The 26,599-nt window shown below is 42.6% G+C and overlaps 1 protein-coding gene across 1 annotated transcript in view; it reads left to right on the forward strand.

The window, feature by feature from the left end:
• LOC124804949 overlaps nt 1–20,351 on the forward strand; it is a 120,360-nt gene extending 100,009 nt beyond the window's left edge. The window contains exons 6-8 of the mRNA XM_047265335.1: nt 4,329–4,565; nt 8,462–8,768; nt 19,258–20,351. Coding sequence (XP_047121291.1) covers nt 4,329–4,565; nt 8,462–8,749 — 525 coding nt within the window. The 3' untranslated portion in view covers nt 8,750–8,768; nt 19,258–20,351. The remainder of the gene's footprint in view (nt 1–4,328; nt 4,566–8,461; nt 8,769–19,257) is intronic.
• The last annotated feature ends 6,248 nt before the right edge of the window (nt 20,352–26,599 follow it).

The raw sequence follows: 26,599 nt of genomic DNA on the forward strand, positions 1-26,599 counted from the left end.
AGAATTTGGAAGGTAGATATAAGAGGAATTTTCATCGTTCCATTTACGACGAGACGGAACTTGGCTCCTCGTAGAGAAGGTAATAATTTTAGGAATAATGTATGTCTACAAAATGAAAGTTTCCCACTGAGTCTTAGGGAAGAAAACAGTCTAACAATCTTAACAAGAAACACGTCTTTAAACAGGTCAAGCTGAAACGAAGCTGTAAAAGCAGCTGAAAGATTTGTTAATTAGACTAGTATCTGTATTTCCTACACAGGAGATTACATCACATTTTATATGAACGATTATTACGCAACAACTGTCATTAATTTCGACATAACTGGTATCATCTGACTGATTTTGCTTAAAGTATGATTAACCACTTTTTCACAGTTAAGATGTACACCACCTGACGAAAGCATCTGGACACCCCTATGTATTTCAGACTGACCAATAGATTGCAAACAAGGGAAACTCAAGCACTGGACGTGTAAATCTGAAACCGTTGTTTTATTATTGCATATCAATTTGAAACTCTTACCTACTAGTTGGCATATCATCACTGCAAATACCTCTGTATGAAGTTACATTTTGTGGATGATTATATGAGTCCACTTGACTTAGTCTTGCTATGCAGGGCTCGTTTGAATGATATCGACATGTAATAATAAAGAAACAGTTTCAAATTTATACGACCTATGCTGGAGTTGTCTGAGTACTTGTCGTGTGCCCGTGGCGCACAAACTTCCTAATGGAATCCAGTCTCATGACCATTATATGTCAAAAGTGGTGGACCCGCCATCATAAAAGCAGTATAGAAGCAGTGACACTAGATTTGGTCGGTTAACAGAGCTCTGTGTCCACCTGAAGCTGCTCAAGTCTCCTGTGCTGGTGTGACTGTGAAGTGGAAACGCGGAGGAGCTCTCACAGCTAAACTAAGACCATGAAGACGTCGTGTACTGGCGGGCAGCGATCATTGAGCATTGCGGAAGGCTGTCGTAGAAAGTTGCGCAAGGAATCACTCTTGAGTTCCAAAGTGGTATCAGCAGTCCAGCTATTGCATTCTGAGTTAAGAAGAATGTGGTATAACGGTTGGTGAGCTCCTCATGAGCCACATATCCTGTAGTCAGTGCTAAGCAACACCAGTGGACAGTGGCGAATCACGCTATACCCTGTGGCAATCCGGTGGACGGATTTGGTTTTGGCGAATGCTATCATGTGTAGTGACAACAGATATGTATGGAGGAGGTTGTTTTAAGATCTGAGGGCGTTATTTGTTCCGGCGTGAAGTCAAGCGCCGGCTCGCCAGTCGGGAACGACAGAACAGAGAGGGCTGTGAAGGAGACGTCAGCCAATCGCGCGCTGACCGACCCCTCTCCAGGACGACAACGCGGCAGCAGCGGCCTCTATGCGAAGAGATCATAACGATTCTACAGAAGCTTCACGACTAGCGAACTAAACAGAAAACTGTATTACTGTACTGGTATTAAGAATTGTATATACTGAAGAGATTTCTTATTTGCATGTCGCCCTTGGCTTGCGACACTTATGGCCTATTGTCAAAGTTAAGTGTTGTCATTGTTCATTTCGTAATAAAACCCATTAATACGATTTGTCTGAATGTTGTCTAGCGATCCGAGAAGGCAGTTTTCCAAGACAGCCCACATTTGACTACTAGGCTAGATTCAACATTTTTCGTGGTTAGGAAATGCTGCATGTGATATGATATGAACAATTTTATGGCGTTGCGTACTGCGAACAGTAGAGGAATATTTCGGAGACAGGAGCATCCTGTCATATGCCTACGTCTGTGAGGAAGTCATTTGTGATCAGTAACATTTGTGAAATGACTAACCTGCCTAGCGTGCCGATTTTAATCCAGTGCAACACCTCTGAGATTAGTTAGAACGTCGACTACGCTCCAGAATCCAGCGCCCAACAAAATATCTTTTCTGGTTTTGGATATTGAGGAACAATGTGCTGCCATCTATCCTCAGACTTCAGACACATGATTCAAAGTGTCCCCAGCAGAGTTCAAGCCGCCATACAGATGAAAGATGGACACACCCCTAAATGTCCACTAACAGTTGTTAGACATAATCGATCAGACAGTGTATGTAAGCAAATCATACGTGACTTTTGTTTACAGCATAGTGCTAAGCAGCATCGCGGTCATTAATGAGTTTCATGCAGTCGATTTACACTCTGTGATCAAAAGTATCCGGACACCTGGCTGAAAATGACTTACAAGTTCGTGGTGCCCTCCATCGGTAATGCTAGCATTCAATATGGTGTTGGCCCACCCTTAGCCTTGATGACAACTTCCACTCTCGCAGGCATACGGTCAATCAAGTGCTGGAAAATTTCTTGGGGCAGCCAATTCTTCACGGAATGTTGCACTGAGGAGAGGTATATGTCGGTCGGTGAGGCCTGGCACGAAGTCGGCGTCCCAAAACAACCCAGAGGCGTTCTATAGGATTCAGGTCAGGACTCCGTGCAGGCCAGTCCTTTACAGTGATATATTGCCGTGACCTCTCCGCCACAGGCCGTCCATTATGAACAGGTTTTCGATTGTGTTGAAACTTGCAAATGCCACCCCCGAATTGCTCTTGATTAGTGGGAAGCAAGAAGGTGCTTAAACCACCAATGTAGGCTTGTGCTGTGATAGTGCCACACATAACAAAAAGGGGTGCAAGCCCCCTCCATGAAAAACACGACGACACCATAACACCACCGTCTCCGAATTTTGCTATTGGAACTACACATCCTGGCAGATGACATTAACCAGGCATTCACCATACCCACAACCTGCCATCGGATCGCCACATTGTGTACCGTGATTCGTCACTCCACACAACGTTTTTCCACTGTTCAAACTTCCAATGTTTACGCTCCTTACACCAAGCGAGGCGTCGTTTGGCATTTACCGGCCTGATGTGTGGGTTATGAGCAGCCGCCCGACCATGAAATCCAAGTTTTCTCACATCCCGCCTGTCATAGTGGATACTGATGCAGTTTGGGATTCCTGTGTGATGGTCTGCATAGATTTCTGCCTATTACACATTACACCAACTGTCGGCGGTCTCTGTCAGTCAGCAGATAAGGTTGGCCTGTACAGTTTTGTGCTGTAGGCGTCCCTTCACGTTTTCACTATCACATCGGAAACAGTGGCCCTAAGGATGTTTAGGAGTGTGAAATTTGACGTTTAGATGTATGACACAGGAGACATCCAATCACCTGACCACGTTCGAAGTCTGTGAGTTCCGAGGAGCGCCCCATTCTGCTCTGTCACTATATCTAATGATTACTAAGGTCTCTGATATGGAGTACCTGGCAGTAGGGGGCATCACAATGCACCTAATATGCAAAACATATGTTTTTGGGGGTGTCCGGATACTTTTGGTCACATAGTATATACTTACTGAACCATTACTCCGATATACCTGATAGCAGTTTCCACAATTGGAGACGACGCTAGTGTTGTCAACAAGTGACATGTAGAACTATGGACCATTAGAACTGATGATGATGGTAGTGAAGAAACTCGGCATAGTAATTTTCAAAAGAATCTTCCTGCAGTGTGCTATGTGGTGCAGAGAAACTATGCTGAATAGAACCTGCTTTGCATGGGTGGTAGGAAGGGAGGGTAAATCATTCTCCATCTGAGTTATAGTCCTGCACTTAAACCATTGGGTCAGCTTGATCATTCAAATAAAGAAATAGACAAGCTTATACAGCAAGCAAACAGAAATTTATTAGCCCAGATTGCTCCTTAATTATTGCCTTTTTGCTCTTACTTCTGACGACAGCGCTCAATTGAGGCTACATTCTACTACATAACTGATAACCGTTAGACAAGGCATCGCCAGTGACAATAACACAGTAGCAGCTTATATGTGTAACCTGTATTATCTCTAGACATCGTCTATTTTTATTATTGTAATTACGTACGTAGAAGTAATAATAAACTTCACTGTCCGTCCAAAACTTTCCGAGGGGCTGATGTCATTCCTGGTGTACAAGCGACGTCAGTGAATTAGGAATGTGACGCATGAGTTCAACACAACCTGAAAGAAGGACGTTTCTGACAGTTTCATATGTTTGTAAGAACGTTCTGTGCGTTTCCTTAAAGTTTGAGTGCGGTATGAGGAGGAGATTGGAGTACCATCTTAACTGCTCTCTACTTTCTGTTAATCCAACCTCAAAACTGTTTTGGACTGACTACGATGATGATGATGAGATGCTGTGGGCACACGACAGCAAGGTCTTTAGCACCTGCTTCGACTGATGACGCACGTGTCGTGTATCTTACGTGGCCAGTGCTTGACCTTTCCATCTGTTCACAGAACGGCAGCCAGTGGTCGTTGCGACTGACGTCCGTGATCCATCAAGGAGCGCTGGTGATCGCCGAGCTGTCATGGAGACTGCCGGAGAAGGAGCTGCAGGCCGCGAGGAGCGACGGGGGATCCCCGCTGTACCTGGTCACGTGGGAGGTGGATGGCGGGGGGATCACCGGGAACCTCTACACAGACTCCTCTTGTGTCACGCTCTCCCTGTCATCTGACACTGTCTTCCACATACAGGTCAGTGCCTTCAGAACTCTGAAGAATGTGCGTTACCGCAAGTAAAATGTACTATTATTTATATAGAAATCCTTATCAGACTCCGGTAATCTCTCAGAATTCTTTGGTAAATTCTATGATCACTTTTAGCTGTCAGCGAGGATTAACCCTGTTTTATGGTGAACTTTTAACGGATATTTGCTCCAGGAATGGAGAGTTTGCCTTCTCTGCGTCATGCATGGCAATATCTTCTCCTGAGTCCGACAATTTAGTTTATGGATGTGTAATACTGTACTTTCTCAACATAATAACCGTATAATCTTTGGAAGGAAACCAAAATAAGCTGAATGCTGTAGCAGAACGTCACAAACAGCATCAAAAAATAACTATCACAGATAATATCCACGTATTAGCGAACTGCCTCAAGAAACAGAAGAAAATCATTTCTACTCCTCTGGAGGGCTCATGAGAAGTGGTCTTGTTCGTTGTTTCAAACAATAGACTGAAGCCATAAAACCATTGCCTTTCACATCCAGAGTAGTAGTGTGGTCGTTTTAGGAAATGGGGTATTGTAGTAGTGTAATGCACTCATGGTGTGCCCCACTTAGTGTGAGTTTTGCTCGCTTTGTGTCAATATCCATATCCAAGCATCTGGTTTTGTCTGAAGAAACACGAACTGAAGGATCTATAATGGGTAGGGAGGATAGTTTTTTGCACTGACATTTGGATTTGAAGGCATGAATGTGAAATGTGTGTGTGTGTGTGTGTGTGTGTGTGTGTGTGTGTGTAGGTTAACCAAGAGAGGCTATTTGGTTGGTAGAAACTCGGATTTAGTGATGTCTAAGAAAACGATTAAAGTCCATTACCCAAGTTAGGGTAATGAATAGCGTTTCTCAACGTGTTTCAGAAATCCGAGAGAGAGTAGGTATGTAATTAGCAGATACATTATGTCTGTGGGACAACGTAGACTGATGCAGAAAGCGAAGTAGAAAGAGTTCCAATTCTTGTTAAGAGAGTTAGAAATCTGGAAAAACAGGAGGCCAAACGACGCATAGATGTGAATGATTTGTTAAAGAATATGGTAGGCCCTACCTATAGCTCTAATTTATCTGTCGATAGTTTTAGTGTATTATTTGTTGTCTGGTGAGCTGTGGGGTTTCCTGAGTAAGTTACTATCGAACGTCCAAGATGTTTCAGTGTGTCAGTAAAATGGAGAAGATAGTTGTGTATCAGTGTTAAAATGTAGCAAGCTTTCTTCATCAGAATTATTATATACGAATCTATAAAATGTTATTATTTATGTTTGTGTCCTTATCTCTTTTATAGATTCTTGTGTAATAATTCGAAGCACATCGATTTTGACGATTTTGCACTGTGAAAGGTGCTTGAGTATACAGGTTAACTGATTTCAACAACCACGACTTCAGTGTCTATTATGGATAAAACGAAATGGTTCTGTTTTGTGGTGTGGAACGTCGCTATGCTCTGATGTGTTTACAAATAACCAGGATCAACGTTGTTTAATGCAAAGTTGGAAACTAAACTCTAGACTAAAACGTTAAACTGGGAAAACAAAACTTTGGCAGAGATCATATTGGTCTCTTGGATGGTAACTGTGACAAACAGATCCAAGTAAACGAGATAATCCAGTAGGGAAATCATACACGCCGTGTTGTGGATGGTTGCTGTGGCAGGTTGATGTGGTGATGAAGAGGGCGAGATCATTGGTGTGACTTAACACGGGGAGGGGGGGGGGGAGGACAAGGGTGGTTGTGAATGTGACAACCATGCTGTTCAGCTGGGAAACCAGAAACAGTGACTGAAGTACAGTGTGTTGGGTTGAGGTGGTGACAAAGCAACCAGTTTCTTTGGAGTACAATCCCCTGATGGCAGTTGACACAGGCAGTGCCGATGGAGAAAATAGACTGTTCAGGTGAGAAAAAAGAAACACTGACAAACATGCAGTATCGCAGATGAAGTTGGTGATGATGGCGGTGAGCCCGCTGATGTGAAGCTCCGTTGGTGCTGGAGACAGGCAGCGGTGAGGGTGGCACTATGCCGTCCGATTGGGATATCTGACAGACTGACAGATGTTGCTGTTGCAGACTGTGGCAGGTGAAGCTGGTGATGAGTAGGGTGGGTCCATTATGGTGCGACAGGATGCTGGTGATGGAAAATAGTGACACTGAAGGCTAGAAATGCTAAAACAGAAATACTTACAAGTGTCTTCAGTTAAAACGTCCGGGCTAAGAGGCCGTGATCGATGTATAAAATTTCCACCAAACGTTTCGTCTCCATTTGCGGGAGACATCTTTTGAGGTCATCCGGTTACTGCCACTGAGGGTCCAGGTACTCTCGTATTTATAGAGCGCATACAGGGCATCACCATTCGTCACGTGATGCCGACGGTATACCTATCTTTGGAAGGCGTCATCATTCTCGATTGAGAGTAATCGACTGTCATTCTGCTGGCGCAACGTCGACATCCATATTTTGTCCTAAACTTCCTCTTTCTTATTAAAATTATTATGGTGTTTGTGAATCTCTATTTCTTCTCTATACATGCGCGTGTGATAATGGGATGTTCGTGCTAGAACGCTTGTCTCATTAAATTTAATTTCGTGGTTCCCATCTGGAAAAAGATGCTCAGCTACGGCCGATTTTCCGATGTGTCCTAAGCGACAGTTCCTTTTATTTCGGCTAAGCAGGTGTTTACACTTCTTTTCGTTGTTCCAATATATACTTGTCCACAAATGCATGGAATTTTGTACACTCCAGGTGTTGCTAGGGGGTGTCGGGCGTCTTTTGCAGTTCTTGAATATTCTTTAATCTTCTTGGTGGGTCTGAATATTGTTTCGATCCCATACCTGGCCAGTGCTTTCCCGATACGGTCCGTGACTTTATTAGTGAACGGTAGGAAAACTTTTCCAGTAGGTGACAGTTGTTGCTCTTGACTTCTCGCTTCTTTTCTTCTGTGATGGAGGGCTCGATCAATTTCCTTGCTGGTATATCCGTTTTTCATTAAGGCTGACCGTAAATGATTTAATTCATCTTGCAAGTACGCCGGCTCGCAGATTTTGTTGGCTCTGTCCATCAAGGTTTTCATGATACCTCTTTCTTGCCTAGGATTGTGGTTTGATTCCTTTTGGAGGAATCGATCCGCATGAGTGTTCTTTCTATATACCTTGTGGCCCAGTGTCCCATCCACACATTCAGGAAACTGAGTTGACCGTTGCTCTCTTTCTCCATCGTAAACTGTATCTTCGAGTTAATACTGTTCAGATGCACCAAGAAGACATCCAGTTCTTCTTCACCATGAGTCCACACTACAAATGTGGCATCAACATAGCAGTACGATTTAGCTGGCTTCAGCCTGGAAGTTTTAACTGAAGACAACACCAGCCGTGAAAGCCTGCGTTGTGTGACTTACAAGTGTGTTGTGTGGCAGCTGGAGCAGGTGCTGAGGAGAGTGGGTGTCAGCTGGAGCTGGAGACGAGGAGAGTGGTGTAGCTGATGCGAAGCCCTCGGTGTAGGTACACATGGGTGGCAGAGAAGCTGGCACTGTGTTGCCCAGTTCTGATGCAAGAAACATTAACGGGTATATTGTTTGGGCAGGTGGAAAGTGTGATGAAGAATGGTCACTGGTGCAAAGCAGGTATGGACACAGGTGGTACTGTCACCACGCTTTCCAACTGGTTCACTAGAAGTTAAGGCAGGTGTGGTGTGTGACAGGTGATGCTGGAGGTGAACAGGGCAGACTAGTTGGCATGCTCCATTCTGAGGGCATTAGTGTACTGTCCTTGCAGGCTCTCTGGTGTGCAGTTCCGTTGTTCGTGGTGGACTTGGGCGGCAGAGAAAGTGGCAGCGCATTGTCCTGTTGGAAAACTAGAAACACTGACAGCAGTATTGTGTGGCAGGTGGAGCTGGTGACGAAGAGGGCGGACAAGCTGGTACGCAGCCCTCCGCTGGTGGTGGACACCGGCGGCGGCGAAGACGGCACCACGCTGGTGCTGGTGGCGCCGGCGGAGCACACCGGGCGCGCGCTGGCCGGCCTGCAGGGCTGGCGGGACACGATGCGCTTGTCGCTGGTGCTACTGCTGGGGCTCTGCCTGCCGGCCGCGTTCGTCGCCACCATTATCTGTCTGCACAGCTACCGGCGGCAGCGGCTGGCGGCGCAGGCGCGGGACAAGCTGCCGCTCTTCTAACCGCCTACTCCTTACCCAGGTAGGCCTCCGCAACCATGTTGTATGTTGTATACTAACTGGGGACCTCCGTCCCCGCCGGAGCCGCAGTGGTCCACAACTCCACGACGACTACCGCAGTCCACTTCACCCCTCTGCCGCCCCACACCGAACACAGGGTTACTGTGTGGTTCGGTCCCTGGTGGACCGCCCCAGGGAACGTCTGACACCACACGAGTGTAACCCCTATGTTTGCGTGGTAGTGTAATGGTAGTATATGCGTACGTGGAGAACTCGTTCGCGCAACAATCGCCGACATAGTGCAGCTGAGACGGAATAAGGGGAACCAGCCCGCATTAGCCGAGGTAGATGGAAAACCGCCCAAAAACCATCCACAGGCTGGCCGGCTCACCGGACCTCGACACAAGTCCGCCTGGCGGATTCGTACCGGGGACCTGGTGCCCCTTCCCACTCCGGAAAGTCGTGCGTTACACCGCTCGACTACCCAGGTGGGCCTCCCCAGCCATACTCCTTGACTCAAGCGAGAAGTGGTGACGAAACTACCACGTGAGAACACCACTTTACTCGGTACTGTCGTGTTGGAGTTGTCATTGATTTGTTTTGCTTTTAAGAGAATATAGGTAGTTCACGTACAGGTTCCGACAAACTATCTACATGTCAAATAATACGAGTGTCGAATAGATCTAAGGTTTATGGAGTGTAATTTTTTAATTAAATTGTAGCCCCAGATCTAAGGGTGATTGAAATACTGTACTGTTCGTCTAGGCGTGGTCGAATTGGCGGTGGTATGCACTCGCCTTCCTCTGACCTCTCAAATGCGTTAGCCAGCTACTTAAAGCAGATCTAAAGTTTAACATAGACTCCGAACCACTGTGCAATTGTGCGTTTTCAAAATTAAAATATTACCATGCCCAATGGGAAATGGTTACTAGCACGCTTTATTTTATTGCTACATGCCAAAACATGGCAAAGACAATCCCAGATAAACCCTTAACAGTCATGTATTTGTAATATCTATCTCATGGAGAGATATTACATCTGGAAAAGCTTGATGCTTTATTGAATTATGACGAATTCCATAACCTCTATATTGTGATATGGGATTAGTTCGAGCCTACGTTGACAGAAGTCTTCTTTTTCTTCACTTCAACAACAAGCCTCCAGTGTTCTGATCTCAGTCCACCCATCTCCTCCGTCGTCTTCGAGGATCTCGTTTACTTCTGGTTTATAGTCCAATACTTGAAAAAAACCCGTCAGGTCAAAAGTGTGTGCCGCCCGTTACTCTAAGCGGGCAATTGCTTACCGACTGAACAACCCAAGCACGACTGACGATGTGTCCTCAGCGCTGTACTTCAACCAGCGCCTCATTTCCTACCTCACAGAAGTTCTCCTTCAACCTTGTGAAACTATCACTGGAAGAAATGATATTGCGGAGACATAGCTTACAAGGTGAAGGCCTCAGACAAATCCAACTGATTCGGCTTATGTTTGGCAAGACACTTGTGTAATACCTAAAAATGAAGTCTGAGACATTTTTACTCAACCCTGCCCCCTTCGTTTTTAAGAAAATCGCTCCAAAATTTTGCGATGTGCATTTACTCAAAATCGACTACATCCATAGACAATCAAAAATTGAGAATTTTTCGTCATACATATGTCATCCGCAAAAGCATATTTTCGTAGAAATGGAGGAAGGAACGTTTTCCGAAAGACCCTGTTTAACAAAAACGCTAGTGGCTTTAGCGGCCAAGGTATCTGTCTGGGAAGCAAAGAATCTGTGTCCGATTCACAAACGATATCCACAGATTTTTCATTCGCACTTCTTTCTGCATCTTCGTTGGTAGAAATAGGAGGGTTAATAAAGTAAATAAATCAATAAGGGAAAACAACAAAGTAGGAAAACAAATTTCTAAAGCTACTTGCATTCGGAAAGAATTAAAACATTAATCCTGGTCCCTTTACAAGTGCTCTTTCACTCACTGTCTTACGTGTCCTTGGGTTCCTTAGAACAACAAAACTGATGACATATCTCGTACAGATATTCGAAGCAACAAGAACATCTCATCAAAGTAATGTTTACGCAATCGAATAGTTCATCCCGAAGATTCAGCGTAACAGACTTGGTCTGTATTTTAAAATATTTCTTTTTCGGTAATTACTTTTGATGCGTATCCCGCAGTAGATAACACATTCTGAAAATAGTATGAAGGCTTTCACGACCGGATGACATATCTTCTGGTAAACCTTGCGGGATGTAAGGTCGTGGTCCATGAAACTCTTCAGCTCCTAACGTTTCGTCCAGTGCTTCGCTGGACATCTTCAGAGGGGTGTTTCTCCTCCGGTGAGTCTTGCCGACTGACGGGTCGGACGTCTGAGAGCGACTTATGTATCGTAGAAAGTGGGCGTGACCAGAGTTACACGTGATATGCAGAGATAACCTTTGTCAGAGATAAAACTTAACTATCGATCGTAATCTTGTCACGGATGAAACTGTCTAGCAATTCTGTAGTGCTACTGTCCAAATATCACTAAGTTTCATGGTCTCTTCTTTCCGATTGAAATTATCCCTATGTTTATATATTTCAATTGCTTCTCTACAAAGCCGTCGGTAATAGTTCGTCGTCGTAGATAAAATTTTTGTTTCGGAAAACTTCACTTGATGATTTCCTGGCTGAAAAGCGTGTTCTGCTACAGCCGATTTATCTGTTTTTCCTAATCGGCAAAGACTTCTGTGTTCTTTTAACAGTGTATTTACGCTTCTTTTTGTTGTTCCAACATAAACTTTACCACATGTACACGGAATTTTATATACGCCACTGGCTGATAGAGGAGCGCGTTTATCTTTTACAGACCGAAGAACATGACAAAATTTCTTCGTTGGTCTAAAAACAGGTCTAATATCATGTTTACTTAAAACCTTTCCAATCTGATCCGTTACTTTCTTTATAAAAGGGAGAGAGACTGTATTCTTCCATCGTTTTTCGGACTTGTGCTTAAGCTTTTTGTTGTTTGGGTGCAGAATTCTGCTTACTTCTTTCTTTGAGTAGCCATTTCTCTCAAAAGCGTGCTTCAGATGTTTTAATTCGTCGTCTAGATACTCCGGCGTGCAAATCCGTCTGGCTCTGTCAACGAGACTTGTAATCACACCTCTTTTTTGTTTTGGATGGTGGTTAGAGTTTTTATGTAAGTATCTGTCTGTGTGCGTTATTTTTCTAAAAATCTGTTGTTTCAAGCTTCCATCCGTCTGTCTCATAACTAAAACATCCAAAAACGGTATTTTGTTATCATTTTCTCTCTCCATGGTAAACTGGATTCTTGCATTTATATTATTAAGGTAATCAAAAAATTCACCTAAGGCTTCTCTACCATGTGGCCAGACCACAAATGTATCGTCTACATACCGATACCAGCGAGATGGTTTCTTATCTGCCTTTTTCCAAGGCTGACTGTTCGAATTTCTCCATGTAGAAATTAGCTACTGCAGGACCCAATGGGTTACCCATTGCTACGCCATTAAGTTGTTCGTAAAACTCATTATTCCACTGGAAATGACTGGAAGTAAGACAGTGTCTGAAAAGAGCAGTCAGATCTTCTGGAAAAATATCCGTTATAAAATCCATAACTTCATTAACTGGAATCATAGTAAATAAAGATACTACATCGAAACTTACTAAAATATCTTCAGGAGTCAGAATTAAACCTTCAATTTTCTCTATAAAATGACGTGAGTCCTTTATATGTGAGTCCGTTTTTCCTAAATATGGTTGTAAGCGAGTTTTTAGATATCTTGCTATTTCGTACGTAGGAGAATTGATAGCACTAACAATCGGTCTCAGAGGAAAGTCCTTCTTATGTATCTTGGGTAGGCCATAGAGACTAGGACACATAGCTTCAGCCTTCAATAAAGCTCTTTTTTCTTCTTTTTGAATAGAAGTGGCCGATTTTATCAAATTATTTGTTTTCCGTAGTACGCTGGCTGTAGGATCTTTCTTAAGTTTTTTGTATTGCCCTGCCGTTAAAAGATTCAAAATTTTGCTTTGATAATCTTCTGTATTTAAAACGACCGTAGCATTCCCTTTATCAGCAGGAACATTCACTATGTCTTCATCTGCATTTAAATCTCTCAGAGCCTTTCTTTCGCCACTGGTTAAATTACTTTCCAGAGGTTTACTGCGGCATAATACTCTGGTGATTTCGATCCGGATTGCATTTGCAGTTTCTTTGGGGAGAGTACGTATACCTGCTTCTACATTTGCAATAATATCCTCAACAGGAACTTTCGGAGGTGTTATAGAGTAGTTTCCTCCTTTTGCAAGAACTGAAATTTCGTCTTGAGATAAAACTCTGTCTGACTTATTGATAACAGTTTCGGACATCACTATATTATTTGTAGATTCTGCATAAGTTTGTAACTTTTCGAACTTCTTCTTATGCCTTCTAGTAGTCGTTTCCATCATGGTTTCCATAGATCGAAATGTAAGGCAATCTATTTTATTCCATAGGGCTCTCTGTATCTTACTAGCAAGGAATAAATGTAACTGCAGTAACTTACGGTCAACAGAATCCATCTCTCGTCTTGTATAATGTATCCTCTCTCGAAGTAGTGCTGCTTCTGTATAATCAAATATCCGATGAACGCGGGCTGTCTGGAACATCCTCTTCAACTTTAGAAAATTCGGTATGGTAGACGAATCCCTACAACGCAACAAGAATGTTAAAGTTCAAATTAAATGCGCTCTCTTCTAACCTAAAATTTCCAGGCGTCTGATTTTGAGAATTGCTCCCCGTAGAGTCTTCTGATCATAGTATGAAAGCTTTCACGACCGGATGACATATCTTCTGGTAAACCTTGCGGGATGTAAGGTCGTGGTCCATGAAACTCTTCAGCTCCTAACGTTTCGTCCAGTGCTTCGCTGGACATCTTCAGAGGGGTGTTTCTCCTCCGGTGAGTCTTGCCGACTGACGGGTCGGACGTCTGAGAGCGACTTATGTATCGTAGAAAGTGGGCGTGACCAGAGTTACACGTGATATGCAGAGATAACCTTTGTCAGAGATAAAACTTAACTATCGATCGTAATCTTGTCACGGATGAAACTGTCTAGCAATTCTGTAGTGCTACTGTCCAAATATCACTAAGTTTCATGGTCTCTTCTTTCCGATTAAAATTATCCCTATGTTTATATATTTTAATTGCTTCTCTACAAAGCCGTGGGTAATAGTTCGTCGTCGTAGATAAAATTTTTGTTTCGGAAAACTTCACTTGATGATTTCCTGGCTGAAAAGCGTGTTCTGCTACAGCCGATTTATCTGTTTTTCCTAATCGGCAAAGACTTCTGTGTTCTTTTAACCGTGTATTTACGCTTCTTTTTGTTGTTCCAACATAAACTTTACCACATGTACACGGAATTTTATATACGCCACTGGCTGATAGAGGAGCGCGTTTATCTTTTACAGACCGAAGAATATGACAAATTTTCTTCGTTGGTCTAAAAACAGGTCTAATATCATGTTTACTTAAAACCTTTCCAATCTGATCCGTTACTTTCTTGGAAAAAGCAGATAAGAAACCATCTCGCTGGTATCGGTATGTAGACGATACATTTGTGGTCTGGCCACATGGTAGAGAAGCCTTAGGTGAATTTTTTGATTACCTTAATAATATAAATGCAAGAATCCAGTTTACCATGGAGAGAGAAAATGATAACAAAATACCGTTTTTGGATGTTTTAGTTATGAGACAGACGGATGGAAGCTTGAAACAACAGATTTTTAGAAAAATAACGCACACAGACAGATACTTACATAAAAACTCTAACCACCATCCAAAACAAAAAAGAGGTGTGATTACAAGTCTCGTTGACAGAGCCAGACGGATTTGCACGCCGGAGTATCTAGACGACGAAAAACGCTTTTGAGAGAAATGGCTACACAAAGAAAGAAGTAAGCAGAATTCTGCACCCAAACAACAAAAAGCTTAAGGACAAGTCCGAAAAACGATGGAAGAATACAGTCTCTCTCCCTTTTATAAAGAAAGTAACGGATCAGATTGGAAAGGTTTTAAGTAAACATGATATTAGACCTGTTTTTAGACCAACGAAGAAATTTTGTCATGTTCTTCGGTCTGTAAAAGATAAACGCGCTCCTCTATCAGCCAGTGGCGTATATAAAATTCCGTGTACATGTGGTAAAGTTTATGTTGGAACAACAAAAAGAAGCGTAAATACACGGTTAAAAGAACACAGAAGAGAACACAGAAGTATTTGCCGATTAGGAAAAACAGATAAATCGGCTGTAGCAGAACACGCTTTTCAGCCAGGAAATCATCAAGTGAAGTTTTCCGAAACAAAAATTTTATCTACGACGACGAACTATTACCGACGGCTTTGTAGAGAAGCAATTAAAATATATAAACATAGGGATAATTTCAATCGGAAAGAAGAGACCATGAAACTTAGTGATATTTGGACAGTAGCACTACAGAATTGCTAGACAGTTTCATCCGTGACAGGATTACGATCGATAGTTAAGTTTTATCTCTGACAAAGGTTATCTCTGCATATCACGTGTAACTCTGGTCACGCCCACTTTCTACGATACATAAGTCGCTCTCAGACGTCCGACCCGTCAGTCGGCAAGACTCACCGGAGGAGAAACACCCCTCTGAAGATGTCCAGCGAAGCACTGGACGAAACGTTAGGAGCTGAAGAGTTTCAGGGACCACGACCTTACATCCCGCAAGGTTTACCAGAAGATACATTCTGAAAAGCCGGTGCTGAAAGTTGATCATAAATTACGTTGTGAATCATTATTGCATTTGTACGTTTGTGCAATTCTCGCTGGATTTATATGTAGTTGCAGATTGCCATTTTGAAGCCTCCATATGAAGTTTCTAAAATAAGCAACACATTGCTGGCCCACACGTGTTGAGGTTGACGGTATTATTTCTACTGTGCAAGTCAGCTGACCTTCTTCGTCTATACATATGAGATCATATATGACGGTATTTATTTGTCCGCCACAGAAGTCCAATACCAGACGAAATTTTTTACCAGCAACGTGTGGTTTTGAAATGTTCTGAAGAGACAATTTGTAAATTGTATTTGTGCATTTTTCGGATTTGGAACAAGTGATGTAAACATTTGTTAATGAATCTTTTAAACGACTGATCTACTGCATACCCCAAGGACCAAATTAAACGATAATTTGACGTAAGCACACGAAAACTTGGGGAAACAATTTTCCAGACGATGCGATGGAATGTTGTTCCGCGTGTAAATTTTTGTAATGTATATCACTGAACGCGATAACGCTTCGTTTTCCTCCCCCATGTCCAACGTGCGTCAAATGTTCGTCTTCTCAACAGTTTCACTGGAAATACCTTTCATACAACGAGGACTAAAATTTTAATTCTTTATTATTCTGAGTGTCTGAGAAGTTTATTTGCCTACCTTCTTACCATTCCTTATTGATTTGCTTGCCATTTTAATCCTTCTCTTCCTACCAACTTCCATAAGTGAAAAATACAAATGAAACAAGAAACTGCAAAATTTATGTGGGAATCGAGCACATGCTTTCCGCTCCCCAGCCAGACCGTCGTTGCCCCGCCAGCGGCGCTTTCATTAAATAGTGTTTGCCTTACGGATGCACAAGTGGCAGTCGAAAAAGTTTCTTTCGTCACTCTCTAGGCAAACACGCGTTTGCGGACCCCATGTGATGACGAAAACTGCTGAAGTTTCAGTTATCTATAGACAGTCATTTGCGCATCATGAAGTTTAGCAGCGGTTTTCTCAAATAGGGGAGAGGGGAAGTTGAGCAAAAATATGTATCTTAGTTTAGATTGTACCAAGCGACCAGCCAAATATGGGCGGAGACATATAACTTGGAGATTGTTTCGAGAATGAATATTCATTCTGCAACAGAATGTGCGCTGATTTGTATCTTCAAATCAGCGCACACTCCGCTAAAACTAACCTAAACTCCATCCGAAGAGGCCTTGGAAGACTTAACGTACCGACCGACCGCCTTGTCATCCTCAGCCAATAGGCGTCACTGGATGTGTTTGTGAATGGGTATTGTGTTCAGTACAGCGCTCTGCGGGGTGTTGTCTGTTTTTTTGATCCGAACCGCTACTTCTTAATTAAGTAGCTCCTCAATTGGTCTCACAAGGGCTGAATGCAACCCGTTTGTTAACAGCACTCGGCAGATCCGGAGGGCCGCCAATCCAAGTGCTTGCCGTGCCCCACGGCTCATAACTTCGGTGATCTGACGGGAACCAGTGTTACCAATGCGGCGCCGGCCGTGGTGGCCGAGCGGTTCTAGGCGCTTCAGTCCAGAACCGAGCGACTGCCACGGTCGCAGGTTCGAATTCTCCCTCGGGCATGGATGTGTGTGATGTCCTTAGGTTAGTTAGGTTTAAGTAGTTCTACGTTCTAGGGGACGACCTCAGATGTTAAGTCTCATAGTGCTCAGAGCCATTTGAACCATTTTTTTACCACTGCGGCACTGCCGACGGCGCGCATTCTACTACAGAGTAAAATTTCTTTCTAAAGATGTACACTCCTGGAAATGGAAAAAAGAACACATTGACACCGGTGTGTCAGACCCACCATACTTGCTCCGGACACTGCGAGAGGGCTGTACAAGCAATGATCACACGCACGGCACAGTGGACACACCAGGAACCGCGGTGTTGGCCGTCGAATGGCGCTAGCTGCGCAGCATTTGTGCACCGCCGCCGTCAGTGTCCGCCAGTTTGCCGTGGCATACGGAGCTCCATCGCAGTCTTTAACACTGGTTGCATGCCGCGACAGCGTGGACGTGAACCGTATGTGCAGTTGACGGACTTTGAGCGAGGGCGTATAGTGGGCATGCGGGAGGCCGGGTGGACGTACCGCCGAATTGCTCAACATGTGGGGCGTGAGGTCTCCACAGTACATCGATGTTATCGCCAGTGGTCGGTGGAAGGTGCATGTGCCCGTCGACCTGGGACCGGACCGCAGCGATACACGGATGCACGCCAAGACCGTAGGATCCTACGCAGTGCCGTAGGGGACCGCACCGCCACTTCCCAGCAAATTAGGGACACTGTTGCTCCTGGGGTATCGCCGAGGACCATTCGCAACCGTCTCCATGAAGCTGGGCTACGGTCCCGCACACCGTTAGGCCGTCTTCCGCTCACGCCTCAACATCGTGCAGCCCGCCTCCAGTGGTGTCGCGACAGGCGTGAATGGAGGGACGAATGGAGACGTGTCGTCTTCAGCGATGAGAGTCGCTTCTGCCTTGGTTCCAATGATGGTCGTATGCGTGTTTGGCGCCGTGCAGGTGAGCGCCACAATCAGGACTGCATACGACCGAGGCACACAGGGCCAACACCCGGCATCATGGTGTGGGGAGCGATCTCCTACACTGGCCGTACACCACTGGTGATCGTCGAGGGGACACTGAATAGTGCACGGTACATCCAAACCGTCATCGAACCCATCGTTCTACCATTCCTAGACCGGCAAGGGAACTTGCTGTTCCAACAGGACAATGCACGTCCGCATGTATCCCGTGCCACCCAACGTGCTCTAGAAGGTGTAAGTCAACTACCCTGGCCAGCAAGATCTCCGGATCTGTCCCCCATTGAGCATGTTTGGGACTGGATGAAGCGTCGTCTCACGCGGTCTGCACGTCCAGCACGAACGCTGGTCCAACTGAGGCGCCAGGTGGAAATGGCATGGCAAGCCGTTCCACAGGACTACATCCAGCATCTCTACGATCGTCTGCATGGGAGAATAGCAGCCTGCATTGCTGCGAAAGGTGGATATACACTGTACTAGTGCCGACATTGTGCATGCTCTGTTGCCTGTGTCTATGTGCCTGTGGTTCTGTCAGTGTGATCATGTGATGTATCTGACCCCAGGAATGTGTCAATAAAGTTTCCCCTTCCTGGGACAATGAATTCACGGTGTTCTTATTTCAATTTCCAGGAGTGTATATTAGTTTTGTAATTCTCCCTCCTGGCGTCGTATCGATACTTGAGAGCCACATTATTCTGTTTGGTTTTCTTTGTTCCTTAATTGAATCGGCCCTCAACTCAATACTGCTATGTTCATTTCACATCCCTCAAAAAGAATCTGATTTGTATGATGAGATTAGCTACGTTAAATACTAATTAACCTTTAAGCGTTAGTACTACTTTTATTAAGAAATTCTACTGCTTACCAAGAGAGCTGGCATAGGGGTTACCACACTGGATTTGGGTTCGGGAAGGCAACGGTTCAAATCCACATTTGGTCATCTAGGGTTAGGTTTGCCGTGGTTTCCTCAAATCGCCCTAAACCAATGCCGGGGTGGCCCCTTTGAAATGGGATGGCCAATTTTCTTCCCCATCCTTGTAAAAGTGTTTGTGCTCCGTCTCCAAAGACCTCTTCCTTCCTTCTTGAGGCCCCCAACGCACATGTTTCCCGTACAGGGTATTTTACGCTGAACGACTCGTCATCTCTGAATGTGACTTTTCTCGCCCACAGTGTGTCCCGGACGCGGGCTGCGCTGCGCCCCTGTGACGTCAGCGCGTCCCGTCCGCATCTAGTCAGCGCGGCGCGCCGGCCGCGTCCTCCTGGGCCGTCAGAAGCCGCATGCCGACCTTCGACCCAGTGGACCGCGCAAGAGCGCGACGCAATCCCAGCCAGCTCAATACGTCTGCCTCGTGACTGTCCGCCACCGCGAACGTGAACGTCAGTTTTGCCACGTTAAAACACATTTAATGCGCCGCAGAAGTTCAGACAAGTTTTTGTAGCAAAACTTGGTCGCAAGAGGCAGTACCGACTTACCTAAGTGGAGCGATCAACTCGGCATCACCAAAGGCGCTGGGCATCTCAACATTGAACGAGACAAAGAAACTGAAACGTTTACACTCAACTCCAAAAAAATGTTTTTAGTTTGTTAGAAATGTTGTACATATAATTAGAAAGGCGTCTTGGACGATAAAAAGATCACTCATTTGATGAAAATGAAAGACGAGTTATAACCCCATGGTAACTGGGAGGATAAACTCTACTACTGTATGGTGCGTGATACGAGATATCAGCGAAATGAGTGCATGTGTAAATATGAATAAAAGATTAATTTAGTGTTGTAACTAAGTAGAAAAAAAAGTTATTTCCATCCAGTTTTTCAGTGGCGCTTGCTACGCTCAGTAAATAAGATGATATTTACTATTGTCGAATTGCACTAGTACGAGTTTTAGATAAGCTTCTGTATGAGAAATTGTGTAATTTTTGTAAGTATATATTTTGTCCATGTGCAACATATCTTTACAAATTTATCAATCTATGTTTCCTGAATGTTACAAATCTCGAATTGTACAACATTTCAAAACTGTAAAGTGTAAATTTCAATTGTTTTATAAATAATAGAAGAAAACGAGGAGAACATTATCATTATGCTCAACATGCAATGCTGTGCTTGACTATTTAGAGAACCGTCCAAGGTTAAAAATTCACATACTTGTCAGCCTTTCCACTGTTTCATGAAGCATTTATGTATTTTTGTGTTTTATTTGCCTGGTAATTAGAATGGATTGGAAATTATAGAATTCATATTAAAAATACGAGACAAATGATTATCTTTTTTAGTTATTCTAGGTTCATATTACCTGCAGCATCTTTTTAGTACCGTCAAGTGTCTGAATGTCACCATACAAAACGTAAAAAATATTACATATGCCATTTAAAGTGAGACAGTTTAAACATTCCATGGTTTAAGTGAACATAACATGAAACTCAAACAAAATGTTTTCCGTCACGTGCAACTTTGATATGATATCAAGATTTCTATGACTGTCTCTACCACCTTCACCAAAAAGTGCCAGAAAGACAGTGAGATATCCTGAAGTGCAACATGCAGGTCTTCAGTTGTTACTGCTGCTGGATATGTGAGTGTATCTTATCTAGTGATGTCATCACAAACAGTTGTATAGGGAGACCACGAAAGTGTTAACATTTTTCATTGAATCTGAAATCATATTTACAAGAAAATCCAAAAACAATGAGTCTTCAAAGATGATTTCATTGAATGTGTGGTGTGATCATAAGATGAGCTAAGTACAGCACCAGACCAGATATCTGCAAGTGGGCCAGTTGACCATAGCTACGTTAAATAGAAGATGTCAAACTGTAGCACATAGGCTATGCTTTCTCCTAATAAAAAGCCTCTCATGCCAATCACAACACTGAAGTATTACTACTTCCACAAGCATGCCTGCACCATGCATCCACTGAGATCCTTGTCTTGCAGTGAAATGCCTTACTGTTCAGTGGCATCCGTAACCATTCCTGAAGGTCGACTTATCAAAAGTACTACTCGGCTCCAATGACTCCAAATAAAAAGGGAAAGAACTGATGCAAGTATGAGGCAATCATGAAGCAGTGCTCTTGATGTGTGATGATAATGTCTGTTACCAATTTTTCTCAGAATGTCGCAGCAGCAGATGAATATTTCTTCAGCAAAATTAATGCAATTTAGTGTGTCATTTGTGGGGATTTTCTGATTAACTGAATATAGCATATTAGTGGTTTTTTAAATGCTGGACGAAGTTTTTGGTGGGTGCATCATTATGTTAACACTGCATGGGCTAAAGGCAAGTGCAAAGCAAAACGTGTAGATGCTCAAAATTACCACCATCTCAGAAATTCTGCTTAGCTACACTGCCTGACATAAAAAGTGAAGAATGCAGAGGGAGAGGACAAGATTAAATGAAACTTAATGTGTTGAGAGGGCATTTGACATGTAGCAGTGATTACAAAACTGAGTCAAATTTATGAAGAACTTGTCAGTATGAGCCCACATATCAGTATGACATTGTAAGCCTTGTGACACGGATGCATGTACTGATTCAGGTGGCAAGGGTGTCATAAAGCTGTGTATCAGCCCCTCAGGCAAGCTCGCCCACAACTGTGGCAAATGGTCCTGTCATCCTAGGTACTGGCACTGGAATGGAGTTAATGGTCTAGCTGGTACCACACATGTAATACCACTTCTACATCAGGTAGACATTTCACAGAGACCTATGTGTGAAAGAACATTGTCGTATTGAAAAATGGCCCTGAGATACAGTTGCAAGAGAGGCAAATCATGAGAACACAACATGTCCACAATGTGCCATTGTGCTGACAGAAATCCCTCAGTCTCCATCACACCATGACACCAGGAGTAACACCACGGTGCCATCAAGAACGTTGGAATAATTGGACCTTTCCTCAGGTCACAGCTATACTCATCATCAATAGTTGTCCAGGATAATGCAGAGCTGCAATCAATTGCTGAACACAGTGTGACACCATCCCATTCATCAGCAATCCATGCTTCCGGGTCACAGCAAAACTCCAAAAGAGCCATTTGTGTTGTAGTGATAACTGGAGCCTACTACTAAGATTGCAAGTGTTGCCAATCTGAGCGATGTAGCAGATGTAGCACTGCTGTGGAGTGATGGCCTTTTGTTTTGTACTGAGTGTCAACTCAACTGAGAAAAAGCAAATGAGTGAAGAACCCACCCTTGGTCTCTTCAAACGCAATCATGTTATTCCCGTGTGCAGTTTATACCATATCTGCTGCAGTTCATCAGCAAGCATGCACAACTAAGGTAGCAGCATTGCATGCCTGACCAGTAAATTTTTCCCCTCTGTCATCCCTATTCCTTACTGTGACTATCCTCTTCTTTTTCTTCTTCTTCCTCTTCCTGCTTTTCCCGTGCTGCTAAGATGGTGAAGCTCAGCGCAACATCGACTAGCAATACATTGTCACATTTGTACGAGAATTATTTTTTTATATATGAAAGTAATTTTTCAGATAACAAGACTGTGAAAAAAAGAATTTTTTTGACAATATTATGCAAAATTTCGGAGATACTGGCAGGTTACTTTAAATATAACTTTTTTTCAGGTCATCAATCAAATCTTACTAGAACAGAATATTCATGATAAGACAATAGTAGTGGTTACAGACAACGCTGAAGTTATGAAAAAGCTGCTAGTAATACATTGTCACATTTGTACGAGAATTATTTTTTTATATATGAAAGTAGTTTTTCAGATAACAAGACTGTGAAAAAAAGAATATTTTTGACAATATTATGCAATATTTCTATAAGACAATAGCAGTGGTTACAGACACCGCTGAAGTTATGAAAAAGCTGCCCCAATCTTAAGGATTCGACATTCACCGTGTTTTGCCCACTACTTCAACTTAACAGTACGAGATTGTTTTAAGGCAGAAACGTTTTCTAAAATTTTATGGAAAACAAAGGCTATTTGGACTTTCTTTCATAGCTCTACAGTAGCCAGTGATAAACTGCGCAATGTTCAAAAAAGAGAAAACAAAAAACTGAGACTGATACAAGAAGTGCACACTCGATGGAACAGCTCATGCCACACGCTCAAAAGAATTCTGGAAGGACGAAGAGAGCTTGAGACTCCGATCAATGAAAGTTCAAAAGCACTGCCTATCCTCACAGCAGAAAACTACTTAGCTGTACAAGAGGTAATAGATCATCTGTAACCTTTTGAAGTAGCAACGACAACGATCTCAGGGGAGTCATACATCACTGCTTCCTTAATTATACTTCTTATACGAGGTATTGCTGCAAAGTTTTCAGATTTGGAAGGCATGTTAACAACTACTGAAGAACGATGTGTTCTGGATTCCTTGATTAAATCAGTCAATGAAAGAGTGAAACCATTTAACTCTTAGACTGTTAATATGCTTGTGACATTATTAGATCCCAGCTTTAAAAAACTTGTTTCAAGACATTTTAATAGGCAGGGAACGATGTAAAAGTATTTCAGAAAGAGTATGCTACCATCGCTTCAACTAAAAGAATAACACCTGAAACAGAAGCATCCATGAGCAGTGCTAATACGTCTACAGACATGTCTAAAAGTTTGAAATCGGATAATCTACTTTTTTTTACCCAATTAGGAACAGAGTAATGTCGATGTCGTTACACCAATCAGCGATTCCATAATTGACCTACGTTAATATTCTGATAAACTTACAATACACAAGCATGCTTGTGTATTAGAATATTGCGCAAAATGTAATAGCATGTTGCTTGTAATGGACACTAAACTTTTGTGGTGTCCAGCGACTTCACTTCCTGCAGAGAGGGTTTTCTCCAAGGCAGGATAAATAATTACTGAAAACGAAATAGACTGAAGGAGAAGAATCTATTTGTACCTTTTAATATTGAATTTTAAACAGCAGACTAAAATACAAGAGGTTAAATACCTCAAATTTTATAAAACAAAATTTGCATGTCTTGTATTGTTGTACTGTAAGCAACAATAATTCTTAGGAAGCTATTTTTTATTTGATATAACTGCGCAAAACAACTGATGATTTTTAAAAATACTATTGATAATATCGGATGTGTCAGCTATCGATGTTTAAGTAACGCTGCTGAAGGTAGGTGTTGCCAACTGGTACAGATAGTTTGACACAACGAACCAACACCAAGAAACATATGTAAGTGAAACTATCTCTGTGTACTTTAGTATAAAAAGCGTTTCTCATTGTTAGATGAACCAAGAAACACACTAACATCGCCATAATTGGCCGCTTCGTCAATGCAGCGTGATCCTTGAGTCATAAGCTCTCTGTGACGAGGTTTGCTCAGTGTGATAATTGACACCCACCCCACCCCAAAATGGCTTTCTACGTTTCAGATGGTGGGATACTACATCTCTTAATCTTCTTGGTGAGTTAGAGTCCTTCAGATACAGCTTGATTTGGTGTAGTGCGATGCAGAGAAAAATAGGATTTCAGGGCAAATAAGATAAAGGTCTAGTAATATACAAGAAAATGGAAGTGTGGTTGAACTACTGTGAACATTATGGTGAATCACAGCCAAGATAGACTCAAAGACATAACCTACTTTGATAATGCAAGTACAATCCCCAGTAGCTTCGCCATAACGAGATACTGAAAATTTGTGTAAACATGTCAAAGAAATTCTTCAGTACATAGAGGGAGACGAAAATTTAATTGTGACGTCAGACTGGAATTCGGTAGTGAAAAGAGGGAAAGAAGGAAAAAGAGTTGGAGAACATGGATTCGGGAAAGGAATGAAAAGGGATTCCACCTCGTAGAATTTTCCACAGCACACTATTTAACCACTGCAAACATTCTGTTTAAGAATCCTGAGAAAATTGTATAGTTGGAAGAGATGTAGAAACACAGGAAGATTTTAAAACGCAAAACATTTCTCGCATTGGTCGTAAATTAAGGAGTTAGGACCTTCTTAAGCTGAAAAATCGGTTAATGGCTGAATGTTGTAAATGGAACAACAGACAATGACAATCCGAAATAGTGAATGCGAATACAACAGAAGATGAATCAGTAGCTTCCATAAGTCAAAAACGATGAAAAGACAAAACCCATTTTAATATCAATGGCACATGAGGTACTAAATTTTATAGTTGACAGAAGAGGAAATGATATGCAGGATGTGTGAGACATGCGATATACCCTCATACTTGAAGAAAAATGTAATAACACGGATATGAAACAAGGCAGGTGCTGACAGGTGTGAGTACTACCGAACAATTAGTTTAAAAACTCGTGGTAAACATTAACCTACAGAAGGACAGCACAACTGGTAGAAGCCATAAGTTTGTGTTTAGGGTAAATGTAGCAACACACGGCGCAATACTGATCCTACAACTAACCTTCTAAGATGGGGTGAAGAAAGACAACCCAATTTTAAGAGCATTATTAGATTTAGAAATAATTTTTCACCATGACTACAATATGTTTTCTGGAACTCTGCTGTTATCAGGAAGAAAATGTAGAGCACGAAAGGTTATCTAGAACTTACAGAGAAATCAGACTGAAGATTAGATGATCGCAGGATATGAAAGGGAAGCTACAGTTAAGCGAGGAGTGAGGCAGAATTGTGATGTGTTCTCCATTTTACTCAGAATGTCACTATCGCCAGCAGAGAAAGAAACTAACGAGAAAATTACGAAAATTAAAATTCAGGGTGAATTTTAAGGTTTGCAGATGACAGAATTCTCATAGGTATGAAAAGCGGATTATCAGTTAAATGTAGTGAACTGCGTCTTGACAACAGGTAATGAGATAAATATCAGTAGAAGTAAATTGTGGGTAGTAGGGTGTAGTCTAATTAAGTAAAAGATGCTGGAGAAATTAATCAGGAAATATGAATCAATAAGTAAGAGACGATTTTTGATATTTAGGCAGTAAGATCGGCACAACAGTGGAAGTTAAGTAGCAACAACAAATGAAATTTTCTGTAAACGACGGATGTGTTACTACTAGACATATATTTAAGCATCAGAAAGTCTTTCATAAAAGTATTTCTGTGAATGTAGCTTTATATGGAAGGTAAACGTAAATGGTACACAGTACAGACTGCCAGATAATAGAAATTTTTCAAAAGTTAGTTAGTGCAAAACCCTTATGGGGAACTATGTTGTAGACCTCCATACGTACATCAGGTCACAGGTGCTAATTCCAAGCAGCATTCTGGGAAGCATATCAAAGACTGGTAGCTAGGTGAATGCTCCTCTATGTTGCGGCTGAAATTACCGAACATTCTTTTTTTTCTCGTCATGTGACGGTAGCAGCTGCTGGATTCCAGGCTACACTTGGTTGGAATTTTGAGTCTATTTATTCATCAGCTGTGCTAATATGTATTCCCTCTTCTAGCACACAGTCCAAGAAAAAAGACACTGATGATATTATCTGTGTCTCCTTGTAGATCATCTGGTGCCTTCCACCAATGCAATTGTTATAGCACATTTACCCCTTTGGCCCAGGATACACAATGAGCCAAAACATTATGGTCATCTA

This window comes from Schistocerca piceifrons, chromosome 7 (genome assembly GCF_021461385.2).
Source record: "Schistocerca piceifrons isolate TAMUIC-IGC-003096 chromosome 7, iqSchPice1.1, whole genome shotgun sequence".
NCBI lineage: Eukaryota > Metazoa > Arthropoda > Insecta > Orthoptera > Acrididae > Schistocerca > Schistocerca piceifrons.